General features: G+C 47.4%; 2 protein-coding genes across 2 annotated transcripts in view; one reads left to right on the forward strand and one right to left on the reverse strand.

Moving 5' to 3' along the window:
- LOC108805034 (60S ribosomal protein L36a) overlaps positions 1-1,778 on the forward strand; it is a 4,445-nt gene extending 2,667 nt beyond the window's left edge. Inside the window, exons 4-5 of the mRNA XM_018576987.1 lie at positions 528-650; positions 1,737-1,778. Coding sequence (XP_018432489.1) covers positions 528-650; positions 1,737-1,757 — 144 coding nt within the window. The 3' untranslated portion in view covers positions 1,758-1,778. The remainder of the gene's footprint in view (positions 1-527; positions 651-1,736) is intronic.
- A 5,207-nt stretch (positions 1,779-6,985) lies between these two features.
- Positions 6,986-19,322, reverse strand: GLA (galactosidase alpha). The gene is made up of 7 exons (XM_018576977.1): positions 19,126-19,322; positions 16,912-17,086; positions 16,449-16,626; positions 12,859-12,950; positions 11,108-11,269; positions 9,050-9,247; positions 6,986-7,267 (listed from the first exon to the last, which is right to left on the reverse strand). Exons 1-7 carry the CDS (start codon positions 19,302-19,304, stop codon positions 7,013-7,015), a joined length of 1,239 nt encoding a protein of 412 aa, XP_018432479.1. The 5' UTR covers positions 19,305-19,322; the 3' UTR covers positions 6,986-7,012.
- Positions 19,323-19,749: the final 427 nt, after the last annotated feature.

Consider the following 19,749-nt stretch of genomic DNA (forward strand, 5'->3'; position numbering starts at 1 on the left):
AGGAAGGAGACTGATGGAGGCTGGAACAGAGGAGAGGTAGGACACATGGACCATTGGAAGTGTCAGGTAGAAGAGCCAAATTCTGACCCTCCCAACTGCAAATCCCATCAAGCCTCGGTCTCCGGGAGTCATGCCTGTGGCTGGCAGTCTTGCAATGCCTCATGGGACTTGTAGTTCCACAACAGCCAAAGGGATGAGGTTTGACTATCCCTAACATAGGAATTTATAAGTCTGACAGGGTCACTTATGTAACTGTTGGTGAGGATTGGACGAGCGGGACTCCATTAGGGGGTATCGCTGTATTCTATCCTTCCTGGTATTGCTCGGCCTGGATGTGTGGCATTGGCTGGGAGCTCTCACCCTTCCTTTGCTATGACACCACATGGGAGTGATGGGTCACTTTCCCTCCTATATCTTATGTGAATGTGTTATGGGGGGGAGGGGTTGGGGTGTAATCCAACTTAAGTCTTTCATAGTTTGTGTTCAGTTGAAGTTCTTACCGGAGACTTTTCTTTGTGGCTGTGTAGGCCAAGACCACCAAGAAGATTGTGCTGAGGCTGGAGTGTGTCGACGCAAACTGCCGATCAAAGAGGATGTTGGCTATCAAGAGATGCAAGCACTTTGAGCTCGGAGGAGACAAGAAGAGAAAGGTGAGCCTTGCAGTGCCTCATGTTTGTCTCTTACTGTACACGTGGACGAGGGGGGTCTGGGATGGCGACTGATGGGCATTGATTGGCAAATCTAAATTACTTCCTACATCTGTCTGCAAAGGTCCAGAGGAGATCGAAATGTGGACTACTGTACAGTGGTGAAGGGCGCCGCACTCATGTTCACACTTGGTGGCCAAGGGCATCTTTGCCCCTTCACGTTGAAGGGTGCCTCACTCAGCCCCTCCCCCTTCTGACAGTATGTGGCCAAGGCCTCCCACCTAATGTGGAGAAGGGCAACCTCCTCATCATTGCAGAGGGCAGTCTTCCTTGCCCCCTGATCAACACCCCATAACATGGGCAGTTGGTGGCAAAGGGTGTATTGTTCCATCCTCCCCCCTGTGGCAAAGCGCCTCCCACCTAACATGGGTAGTGCCCTCACGTGTTTTTGAAGCGCGTCCCCTCACATCAGTGTGTGGTGGCGAAGGACGGTCCCCTCGTGTTTTGAAGGATGCTTCCCATGCCTTACATGGGTGGTCAGTGGAGAAGAGTGCCCTCCTCATATATTTTCAAGGACGCCCCCTCACATCGGTGCTTGATGGTGATGGACCTCCGACCCCTCACATGGGTGGTCAGTGGAGAAGGGTGCCCTCCTCACATCGGTGCTTGATGGTGATGGACCTCCGATCCCTCACATCGGTGGTCAGTGGAGAAGGGTGCCCTCATGGGTTTTGAAGGATGCCCCATCACATCCAGGCTTGATGGTGATGGACTCCTCCCTCAGACCTCCCACACCTCACTTGGGTGGTCAGTGGAGAAGGGTGCCCTCACGCTGGTGTTGCCAGCTGACAATGCCAGAGCTATGCGAGCACCACCAGCCTGGAGATCAATGCACCACACTGTCCAATAAACCCCTAACAACCTCTGGAGGAACCCTTGTTCCGAGGGGCCTGTACACATGTCTGAGCCTATAGATGTGCTCCTGGGGGGCGAGCTGCTGTTTTGCTTTTTATCTGTCTGAACATATTGATTGTATAGATGAGCTTCTATTCCATATCTGATTTCTTTTTTCCCCTCTCTCTCATCCAGGGACAAGTGATCCAGTTCTAAGCTCCAGCATCACTTTGAAAACAATAAAATCTGCAAAATTCAATGTTTAGTGTTTTTATTTTACTGACGGGCCCCTCCTGACGGATCATTTGCGGGTTCTGTGGCAGTGACCTCCCTGCACTGTGGAGAAGGATCAGCTGATGTACCCTAGTAGTACTAGTAAGGGGTCTGAGCAGATGTCTGCCTCTCTGTGGTCTGCAAGGTGGGTGGTTTAGGGCTTGTTCACACAGTTGTAGCATGTAGGTAGGGTGCGGTGTTTGGTCGGGCGGGTAGGCGGTGTGCTGTCTCTAAACTTTTTGGAGTGTACACTCCATTTAGATCACACAGCAGCACGGTGATCTGCGGCATGGCATGTCGGCATTGTTTTTGCAGCGCACCGCACATCACTCTGTTTGGGGCATGAACAGGGCACATAGAAAACAATTGTTTCTCCTATCATCTTCCAGGACAGCAAGCCTACTTAGGTTGCTGTCCTGGAAGATTCTTAGACATGCCGTTACCTGTAAGACTGACTGTAGGTTGCACTGCCCTACAGGTCACTTGTTTTTTTGAACCCGTTTGTGTTGAGCGGCAGGGCACTGGTAAAAATGGTGACCTTCGTTTTTCCATGGGGTGTCCTTACCTGAAGCCTTGGGCCACCTCGCTGTTTCTTGCATCGCTCAAAGACTCTGGTGGTGATCTCCGGGTTTTTCAGATCTGGACCCGTGTCATTACAAAGATGCTAAGGTTAAAAACGGGTTTTGGATGCAGAAAATGTGAAAGCCGCGTCGAGGCGCCTCCTATATAGTGCGGTCCTAACTCTAAACAGAGTCTCCATCTTGGAGCACATGGGGGCAACTGATAAAATTGGGTGCAGGTTTGTCAGGAGGAAGCCCAACCTCCCGTCAAGGGACCCCGCACATCCCAACGGCAGTTGAGACCCCCCCCCCCCCCATGCGTCACTGCACCATCAGTCAGGCAAAACAAATGGCAAGCGCACTCCAACTTGTTACCAGCATTGCAGCGCGGTGCACACGGAAGGGCTTTATACAGTAAAACAGCAAAAAGTTTTCCCAGCGCACTCACCAGCCAGCATGCAAAAAACCTGTAACCGCTAAGGTTAAGAACAGGTTTTTTTTGCATGCTGGCTGGTGAGTGTGCTGGGAAAACGGTTTACTGTATAAAGCCCTTCCGTGTGCACCGCGCTGCAATGCTGGTAACAAGTTGGAGTGCGTTTGCCATTTTGCATGACAAAGATGCTCTCATACTTGTGTTAGTTTAATGTGTCTTGAGAATGCAATGTGTGGACTGAACATCCCAAGGTGGTTAGGCCAACTCAGAACTGTAGGGGAGCTAAGCAGGTAACAAAACAAAAAACTTCCCGGCACACTTACCAACTGGTCTGCCCAAAAAAAATGGCACTTTCAGGGTTAAAACCAGAGGTTTCAGCTGCTCAACTTTTGCCAAATATGTGGAAGCCACACAGCCCCGTCAAGGCCCCTCTGTATTGAGGTCCCAACTAGGCATGCACCGATACTGGTGTTGGTACCGAGTATTTGGGTGACTACTTCTACTTGCCCAAATGCTCCGATACTTAAAGGAGAACTATGGGGGTCAGTGTTTTTCCCCCATAGTTCTCCTTAGGGTAACGGGAGGACACAAACTAGCGTCCTCCCGTCACCCTAGGCTCAGTATATAGGGAGCTACAGCTCGCGGTATACTGAGACGCCGGAGCGGATCCCGACGTAGATGACGGGATCCGCCCAGCTGCGTGAGTGACAGCTGGCTCTGCCTATCTAAAGGCAGAGCCAGCTGTTCCGCCAGTCAGCGCTGGCGGATCGGAACGGGGAATCCAGCCCCTCCCCCTGTCACGTCAGAGAGCCGTGACACGATCGAGAGGTGAGCGAACGCCGGTATGTGTTCGCTCACCTTCCGATCTACTGAGCCGACCTGTGACAGTCTCATTGTCACAGGTCGGCTAGAACTATGAGGTGAGTGGAAATAACTCACCTCATAGTTCTCCTTTAACCCCAATACCGGAACGTGCGGTCAGAGGGAGATTTCCTCTAACCGGCAGTACCGTGAGAGAAAATGTTGCTTGCTTCCTGGCTAATCAGGAAGCTGGGCTGCGGTTTATGACACGTGGCCTGGCTTCCTGATTGCCCGGGAAGCCGGCTCCATGCTAATGGAAGTACCGGTTCTCCGGGAGGCAGCCATTCCTCGTTAAAGGCACAGGAACCCCGGGTGTCACAGTAACAGCTGAATGCCCCCTCCAGTGTGTCCACATGCCAAATGCCCCCTCCAGTGTCAAAGGCACTAAGCAGGTAGCACTAGCCGGTAGATGATGTTGCTGCTGGAGACCACAAGAAATATGCCGGCGAGGTAACGCATCCATTTTTGGTTCTTTGTGAAAGTTCTGGGACTAGTTTGAAACGCGTCAGCCTGAATTGGTTCCTGCTCCCTATTTTAAGATGAGGAATACCAATTTGCATGTCATGGGGTGTTCCTGTGGTTGCTTTACTTGCTCCGGTGGAAAGGAGCTGAGCTAACACTGAGATGTAACTTGGAGTGAGGAGTCCGGAACAACCGAGGGGCGGGCGGTGCGCCTGAGACGGGGGTGGGGCGCCGCACCACCGACCACCCCCCCGGTTGTTACGCCACTGGCTGAATGGCCATCGTGGGAGACGGGAACCGGGACAGAGCGGCAGGGGGTGGAGATGGGGCGGACGCACTAGCTCAATGCCCTTCATGGTAGAGCTGCAGCAGGGGGCGGAGATCGGGCGGGCGGACGCCCGGTGGAGATTAAAGAGGCGGGGTGAAGATGGTGGAGACTTGAGGGCCAATGACTAGCTGAGGAGGCGGGGAAAGGCGTAAGATGGAGGAGACTTCAGAAGCAACATTGATTGGGTGCCGAGGCAGTTGAGGAGGCCTTTTTTCCAGTGCCAGGTAGGAGGACGACTGCTGGCAGGGCCCAGCATAGATTCTGCACAGCCCCCCTGAGATCTGGCAGACTGCGGGGTCTGTGGGGGTCTCTGCAGGAGACAGCTTACGGAGACCCGGGGAAATTTTGTTCTGCCCCGGGCGCCTGTAACTCTAGTTACGCCACCGGTGCGGAATGTTAAGCATTGAACAAATCTGTAACGTGTTAAACAAAAATTCCCAGGTAAACCTGTCGGGTGGCTGTTTCTGCTTCATATCACCACCTGACCAGTTTATACGTTTGCACCAGTTACAACTGGAAAAAGTTGTGTGGGGATTCTGCGAGTTTGTGTTTTTCACGTGGCTGTGTCCTGTTACTGGATATCCCCAAAAACAATGGGTGCTCGTGATGACTTTGGATGGCGTTGCTTCCAACAGAACTCCATACTGGTGCCAACAGCACACCGGGGTGAAGTTTCAATACCATTTTTTTTTTCCCCCATCATGAGTTTTTATTAGAAATTCTACAGCAATACAAAATCATCGAATAATACAATAGATATGTTAAACACCGGTTATATAATATAAACACACACAAGAATAACAGCTAAACGACGGGACAAGATGCAAAAGTTTGAGAAAATCTTGGATCCGGAGATGCCTTCCACCCCATTTTGATCCAAACCTGATAAGAGCTTGAAACAACGCCCCCTCTATAGACCTTATCTCGGTATATCATACTTCAAATAACATGTTTCAATACCATTTGATTGGTTCTGAAGAAGGAGGCCTGACCTCAGAAATGCGTAAACCATCTATTACCAGGGAGGACGAACAGCTGGTGGTAAAGCACCTCGCGCTCTGACCCTTACATGCCTGTTTTTACTCGACCTTTGTGAGTACTTTTTCACCAGTTTTTATTTGTTTAATTAAAAGTTTTTACGCGATGGAGGCGCTCTCTGTGTCTTGTGTTGCCTTGCAGTGCTGAGGTTTCCCTAAAACCAAGTGAGGGCTGCCACGCTAGCGTCCTGCATCACGACCATTGCAGGCTGTCTCCTTTGCACTCACACCGCTGGCGCTGTGTTAAAGATTGACCATTTTATTGCGGTCAAATGCTTTTGGGGTTACACAGGGTGCCCCATTCCTTCGTGACGCTGTGATGGGCCTATCTTGAATCACGAAGGAATGCGGAAGTAAGCGTATATATGCGCAAAAACAGAATGGAACAGAGATGCGCCCGGGCAGCGTATTTCTGTGTATGTACATGCGTACAGCACATTAAAAATTCCATTACGAGTGATGCATTCTGGGATTGCATATAATACACGCATATATACGCTCGCATAGACGCATATATACGCAATATGCAATTTTTCTTGCGTGTGTGTGAATGAGGCCTTGTTGCGATCACTTTTAGAAAGATGATGACTTGAGTATAAAAAAATACTAAACAACCAGACAGTTTGAAATAAAATCTTTAATAAAACGATAATAAAATTTACATCTTTTCACATTTGTTTTCGCAATGACGTAGAATTCTGATTTTTCATATTTGACCGTTTCAAACGTCGCTTTTGCTTTTCCTGAATCTTCTCAAAGTTCTAAAGCGTCAGCCCTTCATAACACATATGTCCCCAATCATCTTCCAGGACAGCAGCCTGCCGCCCCGGAAGACTCTAAGCCCTCGTTCACACCTGAACGTTTTGTAGCGCGTTCTACGCTCGACGAACGCTCTACAAAACGCTCAAAAATATAAATCCCATTGTATTCAATGGTCTCGTTCCCACCTTGGCGTATTTCCGCCCGTCCCTAACGCGCTACAAAACGGCCCACGCCTGAAAAGGTCCAGGTACTACTTTGGGCCGTTTTGTTGCGCGTTTCCATTGGGATACAGCCAAGTAGCCTTCGGAAACGCGCGACGGTCGCGCAACTTTATTACCGCGAATCGCGCGACAGACGCGCATATGCAATACGCCTAGGTGTGAACGAGACCTAAAAGGTGGCCATACACTTTACAACCATCGCAAGACCTTAGTCTTGCGATGGTTGTAAAGTACTTTAAAAAAGACGTACGATCTGCCCATCTTGGACAGGCAGATCGTACTCTCGATCATAATGAATCGTGCATTGTATGGGCACCTTTGGAAACACTGTTAAGTCTAACCGGGATCATACCCGCCGGACATCTTAATAACTGGATACATAATGGTTATTTACAACAACGCCATGCTATTGACTACCGGCTTCCTCCGTGCAGCTTCTCTGAACTTCAGGTCAGGGCGTGTGCACTAGACATGTGCAATTCGTTTAATTCCAAATCAAAATTCGTTGGGCTTTTAAGAAGCTCTTGCTTTTCCTTACTCCAGCCTCAGCAGCACGGTTCCCGATGGGTTCACCAGCAGTGGCAAGGCACGAGAGGAGTTAAAATAGCCATATTCAAAGCGCGTCGGAAGCAACTGCGTCACGTAGCAAGTGTCACAAGCGAGCCCTTTCCATAGTACGGCTCGTAGCAGTGGAAAATAACGGGGGCCACCTATTTCTTGGCGGTTTGTTACCGAGATGGCCAAAGATCCACCGTCAAGGGGTTTCTCCCACAGTTCAAAAGATTCCGCCTGAAATAAGAAGAAGTAAAAGGTTGAGATTTATCTACACCACTGAACTTTTACATACATTCTAGATGCATCAAAGCAAAAAGCAGTGCCAAGTCTTACAGCTGGTTTTCCTTGGAAGGCAGCCACAGGCTGAGTAGAAGGGCCTGTCCCTTGCCAGCATGCTGCAAAGAAGGACCCTTGTCCTCTAAGTGGTCTATCTGAAGAGGCCCAGCATGCCCCCCGTGCTGATTTCAATCTAGAGCTCTCCAATCATAAAGGGGGGCATGGGGTTTTGATGATTGCACAGTTATGGGTCTGCTCTCCTAATATTGTATACATTATAATTTTGGGTCAATTTTAATATTTTGATTTATTTCCCCACTTTTGCAATCCCACCGGTGTGTAAATGAATGTCCTCCCGGTAAGTAATCTGAGGCCGGAGGGTGTTAATGTTCTTTGTTTAGAACTGCATCCTCTATAGATCATTCTAATAAAGTATTTGCACTTCTTATTGCAAAACCTACATTTGTGAGGTCAGGTACTGATGTTGGATGAGAAGACCTGGCTCCCAATGGGCATTCCAATTCAACCCAAAGGTGTTCAGTAGAGTTGAGGTCAGGTCTCTGTGTAGGACACTTGAGTTCCTCCACACCACACTGGTCAGACCATATCTCTTAATTGAGCTGGGTTTGTACTAGACATGTGCGATTCGTTTCGAATCGAAATTCGGATGAATTTTCGGAAATTCGGACATTCGGATGTGTCCGAATTACAGATATAACGAATGCAAACGAATCCGAATGTCCGTTTCCGAAATTCTGTAGCGGTAGTTTGTTCGAACGTTCGTTTCGTTTTCGTTTCTTATTCGTTTCGTTCGTTGAAGAAAAACATTTTCCTCCTTAAATGGCACTTTGCTGCAAACGAACGAAGGTATGCACGAAATAAGAAACGAATGTGCGAACGAACTACAGCTAACGAATTTCGTCCGAATTCCGAATCCGAATTGGCTTTCACACCCGAATCCCGAAAAACAAAATAACACAAATACGAATTTAAAACGAAACGAAACTAAACGAATTTTTTGGCAGTGCACATGTCTAGTTTGTACGCAAGAACTCAATAATTCCTATGGTGCACCTATGTTCTATAAAGTGTTTCTACGTTCCATGGGGTTGGGGTCAGGGCTCTGGTACGGGAGTACTTGAGTGGCCTTCACAAACTGGTCAGACCGTGTCTTTATGGAGCCGGGTTTGTGCATGAGAAGACTCGTCTCACAATCCCCATTCTAATTCATCCCCAAAGGTGTTCAGTAGGGTTGAGGTCAGGGCCCTGTGCAGGATACTCAAGTTCCTTCACACAAAAAATTGGTCAAACCATGTCTTTATAGAGGTGGCTTTGTACACAGGGGACAGTCATGGTGGAACAGAAAATGGTCTTCACCAATGTTTGGAAGGGCACAAATTGTCCAAATTGCCTTTGTTTCCTGTAGAACATTGGCATTCTAGCTGTGGTGAAACTAAAAGTCCCATGAGGCACTGCAAGACTCTGACAACTGCCAGAGGCAGATGAATGAGGGAATTTCTAGTTTTACCACACCTGCAACTCCAAGGTTGCCTACCCCTAGTGTAGAATTACCCGTTCCTTCAATGGAATCACCTGAAAACCATCATTTGGATAAATTGGGAGAAGTGTCCACCTACGTTTGGAAATGTAGTGTAATTTGAGATGAGATGCTTGGAAACCTTGGTCTTGATCACAACCTACGTATTTAAGACCATTTGAAGGCACGTTGTCTTTTCTTACCATGAGTAACCTGTATCCTTGTACTCCCAGAGGATCTTGATTGATGGCGATGACCTCTTGGTTCTGAAGGAGAGCTGTAGACTCTAGGCTTATGTCTCTCAAGTCATTGGACATTAATAAAGGTGCAGCCATGATTGCCCAAAGAGCCATTTGTGTGACTTGCTGATTCCAACTCAATCCAAAGTTACCTATAACAAGCTGTTTGAAAAACAAGAAAAACAGGGGTTTTGGAAGTCTGAAGTTATATTGAGAAGAATGTAGTGAAAACACGAGTATGCTTTTGAGGGTCAGGTGTTAGCTATCTCTACACAAGCCTGTATCCTTAATCCTGTACCTGTCTTGTATCCTTAATCCTGTACCTGTCTTGTATCCTGAATCCTGTACCTGTTTTGTATCTTGAATCCTGTACCTGTCTTCTATCTCGAATCCTGTACCTGTCTTGTATCCTGAATCCTGTACCTGTCTTCTATCTCGAATCCTGTACCTGTCTTCTATCTCGAATCCTGTACCTGTCTTGTATCCTGAATCCTGTACCTGTCTTCTATCCTTAATCCTGTACCTGTCTTGTATCCTTAATCCTGTACCTGTCTTGTATCCTGAATCCTGTACCTGTCTTGTATCCTGAATCCTGTACCTGTCTTGTATCCTTAATCCTGTACCTGTCTTGTATCTCGAATCCTGTACCTGTCTTGTATCCTGAATCCTGTACCTGTCTTGTATCCTGAATCCTGTACCTGTCTTGTATCCTGAATCCTGTACCTGTCTTGTATCCTGAATCCTGTACCTGTCTTGTATCCTGAATCCTGTACCTGTCTTGTATCCTGAATCCTGTACCTGTCTTGTATCTTGAATCCTGTACCTGTCTTGTATCTCGAATCCTGTACCTGTCTTGTATCCTGAATCCTGTACCTGTCTTCTATCTCGAATCCTGTACCTGTCTTCTATCTCGAATCCTGTACCTGTCTTGTATCCTGAATCCTGTACCTGTCTTCTATCTCGAATCCTGTACCTGTCTTGCATCTTGAATCCTGTACCTGTCTTATATCTCGAATCCTGTATCTGTCTTGTATCCTGAATCCTGTACCTGTCTTGTATCTTGAATCCTGTACCTGTCTTGTATCTTCAATCCTGTACCTGTCTTGTATCTTCAATCCTGTACCTGTCTTGTATCTCGAATCCTGTATCCTGAATCCTGTACCTGTCTTGTATCTCGAATCCTGTACCTGTCTTGTATCTCAAATCTTGTACCGGTCTTGTATCTTGTCACCAGTCAGTACTACTGCTCTGCACCTGGGGGCCTCATGCGACATTCGTAGTCAGAGTATATAGTCCAAGTCCTGGGGGCATACAAGTACGGTACAGTCCGTGTACCCATCACACTCAGAACCGCTGCTCCATGAGATAAGAAGTGGGTGCAGCAGGTGTCAACGTGTGGCTTCCGTCAAAGTAGAAGTAAAAGATGGAGACCGGCACTCCAAAGCCAATCCAGTACGTCTATTTAGTCACGTACTTGTTGCAAATGCAAAACACAAGATACAACTTTTCGGGGTCTCACAGGATCCCCTTCATCAAGGAAACAAGTGATGACTTGTCACTTGTTTCCCCGATGAAGGGGATCCTAAGACCCCGAAACGTTGTATCTTGTGTTTTGCATTTGCAACAAGTACGTGACTAAATAGACGTACTGGATTGGCTTTGGAGTGCCGGTGTCCATCTTTTACTTATAGAAGTACGGTAGGTGCACTTGCCTCATGGGAAATGCATCTGCTAGAGGTGAAGATGTTCACTACTTATATACTCTGACTAGAGTGTCCGCATCCAGTCCCGACACATAATAACACCCTTATAACCAAAATGCCACGTTAAAACCACAACAGCAAAAGAGCCAAACCTGCGACCACTACTACAACATCAGCCATGGAAGAGACATTATCCATACCCAACGCCCAACAATTTTATATTATTTGCATTCAAGATTTCCGTGGCAGCTTATATTTAATATGTCAGCGACATTATATCTATAAGTTATGTCTAGAAATAGAATTGTTATCCTCTGACCATGTCTGGGTCGTTCCAAGCTCCCGGACCAGCTGCAGGCACCAGCCTATCTTGGAAAGCTGCGGTGAAATCCATGATAGTCTTCACACTTGACCACGAGTCTGCAATATCGTCAAAATTTCTCCACGAGTTGCAGTATTCAGCAACTTCCGTATAGTTAACCTGGGAATCATAAAAGAGGGAGTATACAGTATATTAAAAAGAATAAACAAATATAGAAAAAAAAATGTAGTAATGGGGGTGGCCTTCAGGGGTCGGGGAGCTATGACACCATCCAATATTTTTGAGGCCGGGAGATGGTGCTTTGGTGCAGTATAGAGGTGCCTGGTGCAGGATGGGGCGATTATGCAGATGTAAGGTTAGGACTTATCTTAAAGCTGAACTCCAGGATAAATTTAAAACTACCCTTGTGGTGGGGTTCCCCCCACACAGTAAGGGTTAAACGCTCCACTAGGGTACCATTAAAAGGTAGTTTTACTTACCTTATCCCTCGCTCCTGCAGGCTTCCTCCTCTCAATGCAACCGCTTCCTCCTCTCCCAAAGCCGCTTCCCTTCGGTGCCCCATCAGTCGCGCTCTGACATCACTGCATGCAAAGAAGGACCATCAATCCTGCATTGTAAGTGAGGAGACTGATGGCTCCACCCACAACCAGGGCATCGGAGAGAAAAGAGGAGCTTGGCAGTTGCTGGGGAAGCGGGGACACGGTAAGTAAAACGGTATGGTAACGGTACCCTAGACAAGAACAAGCATTTTACTCTTGCAGGGCATGGGGGGTGGGAAGCCCCAATTGCAAAAGTATTTTGGAAATTTCTCCAAAATGTTATATATTGCAGCTTGCCAATCCTTAGATGTTGTGGGTGCATTTGTTTTTCAGGTTTTCCCCTTTTTTAGCCGGGTAGTCCTGCAAATAACACACTTCATGTCCCTTCACATCTACACTCATTTCTCCACTGTATCTATGGAGGGAGCCATGGCTGTCACACAGAGCGGACTTCAAACATGTGCACCTTTGTTGTTATTATTATACAGGATTTATATAGCGCCAGCAGTTTGCGCAGCGCTTTACAATATAAGGAAGACATTAGAATCACAACACAATTCAAGACAAGATGGTAAGGAGGGCCCTGCCCCTGAGGGCTTACAATCTAAAAGGGGAGGGGCCAGTGATAAATGAGGAGGGAGCTGTGTGGGGATGAATTGTTTGAGAACGTGATGGTTGAGCGGTTAGGTTGATAGGTTGAGGTGGGTTGGGCTTCCCTGAAGAGATGAGTCTTAAGGGATCGCCTAAAGTATAGGGAGGAGTCTGTGTAGAGGTAGACCAATGAAGAGGGAGTTGCAATAGTCAAGACGAGAGATAACAAGTGATTGGATGAGTAGCTTTGTGGTCTCATTGGTGAGGAAGGGGCGTATTTTGGAGATGTTACGAAGGTGAAGGCGGCAAGATTTGGATAGTGATTGGATGTGGGGAAGAAAGGTGAGGTATGAGTCAAGGATAACACCTAGCACCTTGGCATGGGGGGAGGGTGGGATGGTTGTGTTATCAATCTCAAGGGAATAGTTTTAGGAAGGTGCACGGGCGGGAGGAAATATCATAAGTTCAGTTTTTGAAAGCTTGACATCCAGACTGATATGTCAGTTCATCAATCCCTATTAATAAAAGTGGAAAGCTTCTTGACATGGATCATGGGAGAAGTCTATGGAAAGTAACATTTGGCCCTTAAAAGGAAGAATGAATACTATTCCCACTCACCTGTGTTTCACGCCGAGCATACAGCGGCCATTCACAGGAATACACAATATTCCTCCCAGTACGGTTCAGTGCAATAGACATACGACGATACCCTGCAATGATAGAGTAGCAGAATGGACGGGGTGTATATTAAAAGTTTCATATGCCAGTAGGAGGCCATCATGAAATAACATCCAAAGGTCATTGGAATGCCTATCAACTCTCTGCATTCCACCTGTAGACCTAAAAGGCAGCCCAATGGTCAAGTGAAGGTTCACCAAAGGCAGGCTGACAACGCTGCTGCTAATAGAGAGGCAGCGGCTTAGCGCGGTCCATTTCAGACAGGAAGTGCTCTTACTGGCAGGATCTCCAGGCTGAAAACAGCCCCAAAGAGTTGGTACAGCTGAGCTGCATAGAAGGTCGTCAGATTATCTGTTCTTCTTTAGGACGTTGGTCCTGCAGTTCCACAATCCTATGTGACGTACAAGGGGCAACTCTAGTCATATTATATTTCCAGTGTCATAAAAAATGACCGTGCCCTTCATCAATACACCCAATACAATGCATCAATAGATTTTCTTTAGGGCATATCAAGTTGCAGGTTTATCCAATAACTCTAAACACTCATCATGAACCTTCATTTTTGTTGAGGGACACAGATGGTAAGCCAGTCCCCAGAACTGAATCCAGTAGGCAACCTTTGGGATGTGGCAGAACACATTTTGGATGTGGTAGAACACCTTTGGGGTGCGGTAGATCCACAGAATGAATCTGCAGAAATGTCATGCCTCAATCAAGTCAACATGGAGCAGAATCTCAAAGGAATGTTTGTAGCCTGATCCGATGAACGTTGATTTTTATTGATACATTCAAATAGAGAGTCCCACCGCACTCCTAACCGAGAAGCCCCATACAATGTGGGGGGAGGGGGGGGGGGGGGGCTGAAGTGGCCGCGGATGGCGCCGCCAAACACCTGCAGAACAGAAAAATGGTCACCAGCACTCCAGGTTTTCTTCAAAACAAAATCCTTTTATTGCTTCATGCAGGTCATATCACCATGCGTGGCAACCTTTCGGAACCTGTCCCGTCCCTTCATCAGGCAAACAAAAGTGATGTTTGCCTGATGAAGGGACCAGACAGGTTCCAAAACGTTGCCACGCATGGCGATATGACCGGCATGAAAGAATAAAAGGATTTCGTTTTGAAGAAAACCCGGAGTGCTGGTGACCATTTTTCGGTTTTGATTTTTAGTGAGGAACACAGATTGAAGAGCAGTCACCAGAACTGAATCCAGTAGGCCACTTTTGGATGTGGCAGAACACATTTTGGATGTGGTAGAACACCTTTGGGGTGTGGATAGATCCGCAGAATGGATCTGCAAAAATGTCATGCCTCAATCAAGTCAACATGGAGCAGAATCTCAAAAGGAATGTCTGTAGTCTGGCCTGAAGATCCCTGATTTCTGTTGAGGAACACCGATGGTAGGCCAGTCACCAGAACTGAATCCAGTAGGCCACCTTTGGGATGTGGCAGAACACATTTTGGGTGCGGTAGATTCACAGAATGGATCTGCAGAAATGACATGCCCCAATCATGTCAACATGGAGCAGAATCTCAAAAGGAACGTTGGTGGAACGTGGAACCCATGCCAAGAAGAAGTGATGGAGGCACAACCTAGTATCAATATAGTGTTCCTAATAAATTGCTTGGTGGGTGTATGTGCGGAAACAAGACATAACCATGGTGAACTCGATGGACTTGTCTCTTTTTTTCAACATAACTATATGTTTGTAGCATGCTTATAAGGACTACTCAACTCACCATCTTCCAACTCTTCCAGAGTTCCACAATTACATCCATCAAATTTGAGTAGGTCCACCCCCCAATCTGCAAACGTTTGCGCGTCCAACTCGTAAAAATCTTGACTTCCTGGATATCCGGCGCAGGTTTTCGTGCCCACGTCTTGGTATATTCCAAACAGCAGGCCGCGATCATGTAACTAAGAAAAACATATGGGTTTCTATACAGAATATGCACAGCTGCGTTCATGTGCACCTGTTATATCTACCCGGAGTTCCACCATCAGCAACAACGCCTTATAAATCTTCTGCCCAGCCGTTCGCTGCGTGAATGCTGTTTGCACCCACTAGATGGAGCCGAGGAGCATGGGAAATTCCTTTGCTCCTCAGCTCCATCTAGTGGTGGGAGGGCCACGCAGCATAGGGCTCGGTGGAAGATTTATAAGTAGACCCCTAAAAACAGAAATCCGCTGCGAATGACTCACGTAATCGGCGAGTTTCTTGATGCCTCCTGGAAATCGGTCGGGGTCGGCCTGGAGTCTGTTGTTTTTGTCTCTTTGTGGAGCCAGCCAGCAGTCGTCAATGCACAGATATTTATATCCCGCCTTCAGCCATCCATTGGACACCATTATGTCAGCCATCTGCATGAAGAGCTGGTCACTTGGAAAGAAACCATAAATATTAAAAAATGAAATGCGGCACGTAGAGGACACTATAGGAAAGAATCAGAGGGAAAGGAAATTGGTTTCCATCTGCAGGTAATTTCTGACCCCCGGCCTTCCTTTCAGGAGGGCATAATATGGACATGTTATGTACCAATGTTTCCTAATAGAATATAATAAATGATCATGGCCGGATTTCCCACAAGGCCAACCAAGGCCCGGCCTCGGGGGAGCAGGGAGTAGAGGGGCAGCAGGGGTGTGGAACTCCTAATGAAGTGGCCGCGGATGGCGCCGCCAAACACCTGCAGAACAGAAAAATGGTCACCAGCACTCCAGGTTTTCTTCAAAACAAAATCCTTTTATTGCTTCATGCAGGTCATATCACCATGCGTGGCAACCTTTCGGAACCTGTCCCGTCCCTTCATCAGGCAAACAAAAGTGATGTTTGCCTGATGAAGGGACCAGACAGGTTCCAAAACGTTGCCACGCATGGCGATATGACCGGCATGAAAGAATAAAAGGATTTCGTTTTGAAGAAAACCCGGAGTGCTGGTGACCATTTTTCGGTTTTGATTTTTAGTGAGGAACACAGATTGAAGAGCAGTCACCAGAACTGAATCCAGTAGGCCACTTTTGGATGTGGCAGAACACATTTTGGATGTGGTAGAACACCTTTGGGGTGTGGATAGATCCGCAGAATGGATCTGCAAAAATGTCATGCCTCAATCAAGTCAACATGGAGCAGAATCTCAAAAGGAATGTCTGTAGTCTGGCCTGAAGATCCCTGATTTCTGTTGAGGAACACCGATGGTAGGCCAGTCACCAGAACTGAATCCAGTAGGCCACCTTTGGGATGTGGCAGAACACATTTTGGGTGCGGTAGATTCACAGAATGGATCTGCAGAAATGACATGCCCCAATCATGTCAACATGGAGCAGAATCTCAAAAGGAACGTTGGTGGAACGTGGAACCCATGCCAAGAAGAAGTGATGGAGGCACAACCTAGTATCAATATAGTGTTCCTAATAAATTGCTTGGTGGGTGTATGTGCGGAAACAAGACATAACCATGGTGAACTCGATGGACTTGTCTCTTTTTTTCAACATAACTATATGTTTGTAGCATGCTTATAAGGACTACTCAACTCACCATCTTCCAACTCTTCCAGAGTTCCACAATTACATCCATCAAATTTGAGTAGGTCCACCCCCCAATCTGCAAACGTTTGCGCGTCCAACTCGTAAAAATCTTGACTTCCTGGATATCCGGCGCAGGTTTTCGTGCCCACGTCTTGGTATATTCCAAACAGCAGGCCGCGATCATGTAACTAAGAAAAACATATGGGTTTCTATACAGAATATGCACAGCTGCGTTCATGTGCACCTGTTATATCTACCCGGAGTTCCACCATCAGCAACAACGCCTTATAAATCTTCTGCCCAGCCGTTCGCTGCGTGAATGCTGTTTGCACCCACTAGATGGAGCCGAGGAGCATGGGAAATTCCTTTGCTCCTCAGCTCCATCTAGTGGTGGGAGGGCCACGCAGCATAGGGCTCGGTGGAAGATTTATAAGTAGACCCCTAAAAACAGAAATCCGCTGCGAATGACTCACGTAATCGGCGAGTTTCTTGATGCCTCCTGGAAATCGGTCGGGGTCGGCCTGGAGTCTGTTGTTTTTGTCTCTTTGTGGAGCCAGCCAGCAGTCGTCAATGCACAGATATTTATATCCCGCCTTCAGCCATCCATTGGACACCATTATGTCAGCCATCTGCATGAAGAGCTGGTCACTTGGAAAGAAACCATAAATATTAAAAAATGAAATGCGGCACGTAGAGGACACTATAGGAAAGAATCAGAGGGAAAGGAAATTGGTTTCCATCTGCAGGTAATTTCTGACCCCCGGCCTTCCTTTCAGGAGGGCATAATATGGACATGTTATGTACCAATGTTTCCTAATAGAATATAATAAATGATCATGGCCGGATTTCCCACAAGGCCAACCAAGGCCCGGCCTCGGGGGAGCAGGGAGTAGAGGGGCAGCAGGGGTGTGGAACTCAAATTATTTTCTGAAATAAGGAGGTCTGGCAATGACTTTTAAAGTTGAAGTCTAATCTGCTTTTATTTGATTAAACTTCAGCTTTTAAGCTGCATGAGCTTCCTGCGTCTGAAGACGTCCGAGTCACGTACTTGACAATCTGAGATGATATCGGAGTTCTCTTACGAAACATTGCCACATAATATCTATAGCAGAGATAGGCAACCTCCACCCCCTACGGCTGCGGTGTAACTACAAGTCCCATGAGGCATTGCAACACTCTGACAGCTACAGGCATGACTCTCAGGGCCAGAAACATAATGGGATTTGTAGTTTCACCATAGCGGGAGGGGCCGGAGTTTGCCTATCCCTGATCTAAAGTAATAATTAAACAATTATGTTAAAAAAAAAGGTTGAGCAAAGTTACAAAGCTGAAGAACTTTGATGAAGTTAACATCTCTCATTACCTGTGTGTGCTGAACTGTGATGGGTGGCTGGTCATGTTTGCAGCATCACCGTCCATGTTGGTATATTAAAGGAGAACTATGGGGTCAGTGTTTTTCCCCATAGTTCTATGGGTAACGGGAGGACACAAACTAGCGTCCTCCCGTCACCCTAAGCTCAGTATATAGGGGACTGCTGCTCGCTGTATACTGAGACGCCGCAGCGGATCCCGACAATTATGTCTGGATCCGCCCAGCTGCATGACTGACAATAGTTCTCCTTTAATGGTGAACTAAAGCCATTTAGAGTGCTTCATTTATACTTATAGGATGTCTATGGTCAAAAACGACCAAATCTACATGTGAAGTTCTATCCCTCTCCTAATAACAAGATCCACCTAGAAGATTGTACTCCGCAGGTGTCCATAGGACGGACTTCCTCAATGCACTGACACCATTTCACTCAGCCCTGCGAATATGAACTTCCTGGTGTCACCGCTCTCACAGAGCTGCCTACTGAACTACAACTCAACGTCTGAACAATGTAACATCATCATTGCTTGCTGGGAGCAATGCATGATGGGATATATGTTGTCCTGAGAAATGGAGATCGCATCACATCAAGCAGCAGGGAGAGAGATGCAAAGCATGCTGGGAATACAGGAAGTTGATGGAAGTGATGGACAGACGGAAGGCGGCGCCCACTACATAAAAGGCATTTTTTCCAGTAAGCTTTGATTGTATCAGAAACATCTCCAGTATAAATTCCTATTACAATGCTGATGTTATAACTGGAGAGGAGATGCCGGGACTTTACCTCTCCTTTAGAGCCTGTTCACAGCATATGCAGTGCGTTCCAGCCACCTTCTGGCTGGAACGCACCGCATCGCCGTCCAGGGCGATCAAAATAGTGCTCGTAGCATTTAGATCGCACCGGACCAGAGGCGATCCCCTGCGGGCATTGCGGCTGGAGGGCGTGGCCACGGTGCCATTCACTTCAATGGCCAGCCACGCCCCCACGAAATACTGAGCCGGCCGCAATGCGATGCAGTGCGTTCCGGAACCACTTAGTATTTTTCTTAAATAATGCAAGACTTCCTCTGATTGGGCGAGGGGCGGTGACATCACACAGTGTGTTCTTTCCAAAGCCAAACGTGCAAGGAGCACATCGACAAAATGTGGCTTTTCGCGAAGCATTCACTGCTGGTGAATCAAACCGCTGTCATTTAAAACACACACATGCATCGGAAAGCTTCGCCTGCAGTGAATGTTCGGTGAATGTCAGAATTACAGCTTTTTTGTTACTTCCTCTTCACCTTTCGGTGGTCACGGGACTGTTGTCACTTACTTGATACAAGAGGTGGGATAGTTTTTGCAGTCGGTCTGACACATGAACCTTTGCCAGTGTAACCAGCCCATCGGGGGGGTGAGCGCCAGGCCATTCTTCAGTCCGGGCACCTCCGGGGGGTATGTTACGAAGCCCAGAATGATCGCAGGCAACAAATGTTTCAACACAGGCGGCTCCATTGTCTTTCTGAGAGTCACAGCTGCAGTCACCCTATAGGAGGAATTTACCAGCCCATGTTACATGAACAAAGGCATCCTCGGCATCCCTTTTAGATGTGACTCAGTATTCTCCTCGATGGCCACTGGGTGGCGTAGGCGTCAGATGTAGGCGATGCTGCATCAACCTAAATCTGACCTCCGGGATCAGCAGATATTGTCCTCATACAAGAGTCCTGTGTATTCTTGAATCATGGTGAGCTTTGTGTATTCCCTCCAGATCTGTGCAAAACTTGGAGCTTCCTGTAATAAAGACCGCCCACAGCTGCTCTCTGTCCTTGTGCAGGGTGACTGGTCTTGTCTCCGTCCCCCCTGTAATAAAGACCGCCCACAGCTGATCTCTCTTCTTGTGCAGGGTGACTGGTCTTGTCTCCACCAGCGGCGTATTTACACTTTGTGCTGCCCCAGG

The sequence above is a fragment of the Nanorana parkeri genome, unplaced genomic scaffold (genome assembly GCF_000935625.1).
Source record: "Nanorana parkeri isolate BGI_ZX_2015 unplaced genomic scaffold, ASM93562v1 scaffold81, whole genome shotgun sequence".
Taxonomy (NCBI): domain Eukaryota; kingdom Metazoa; phylum Chordata; class Amphibia; order Anura; family Dicroglossidae; genus Nanorana; species Nanorana parkeri.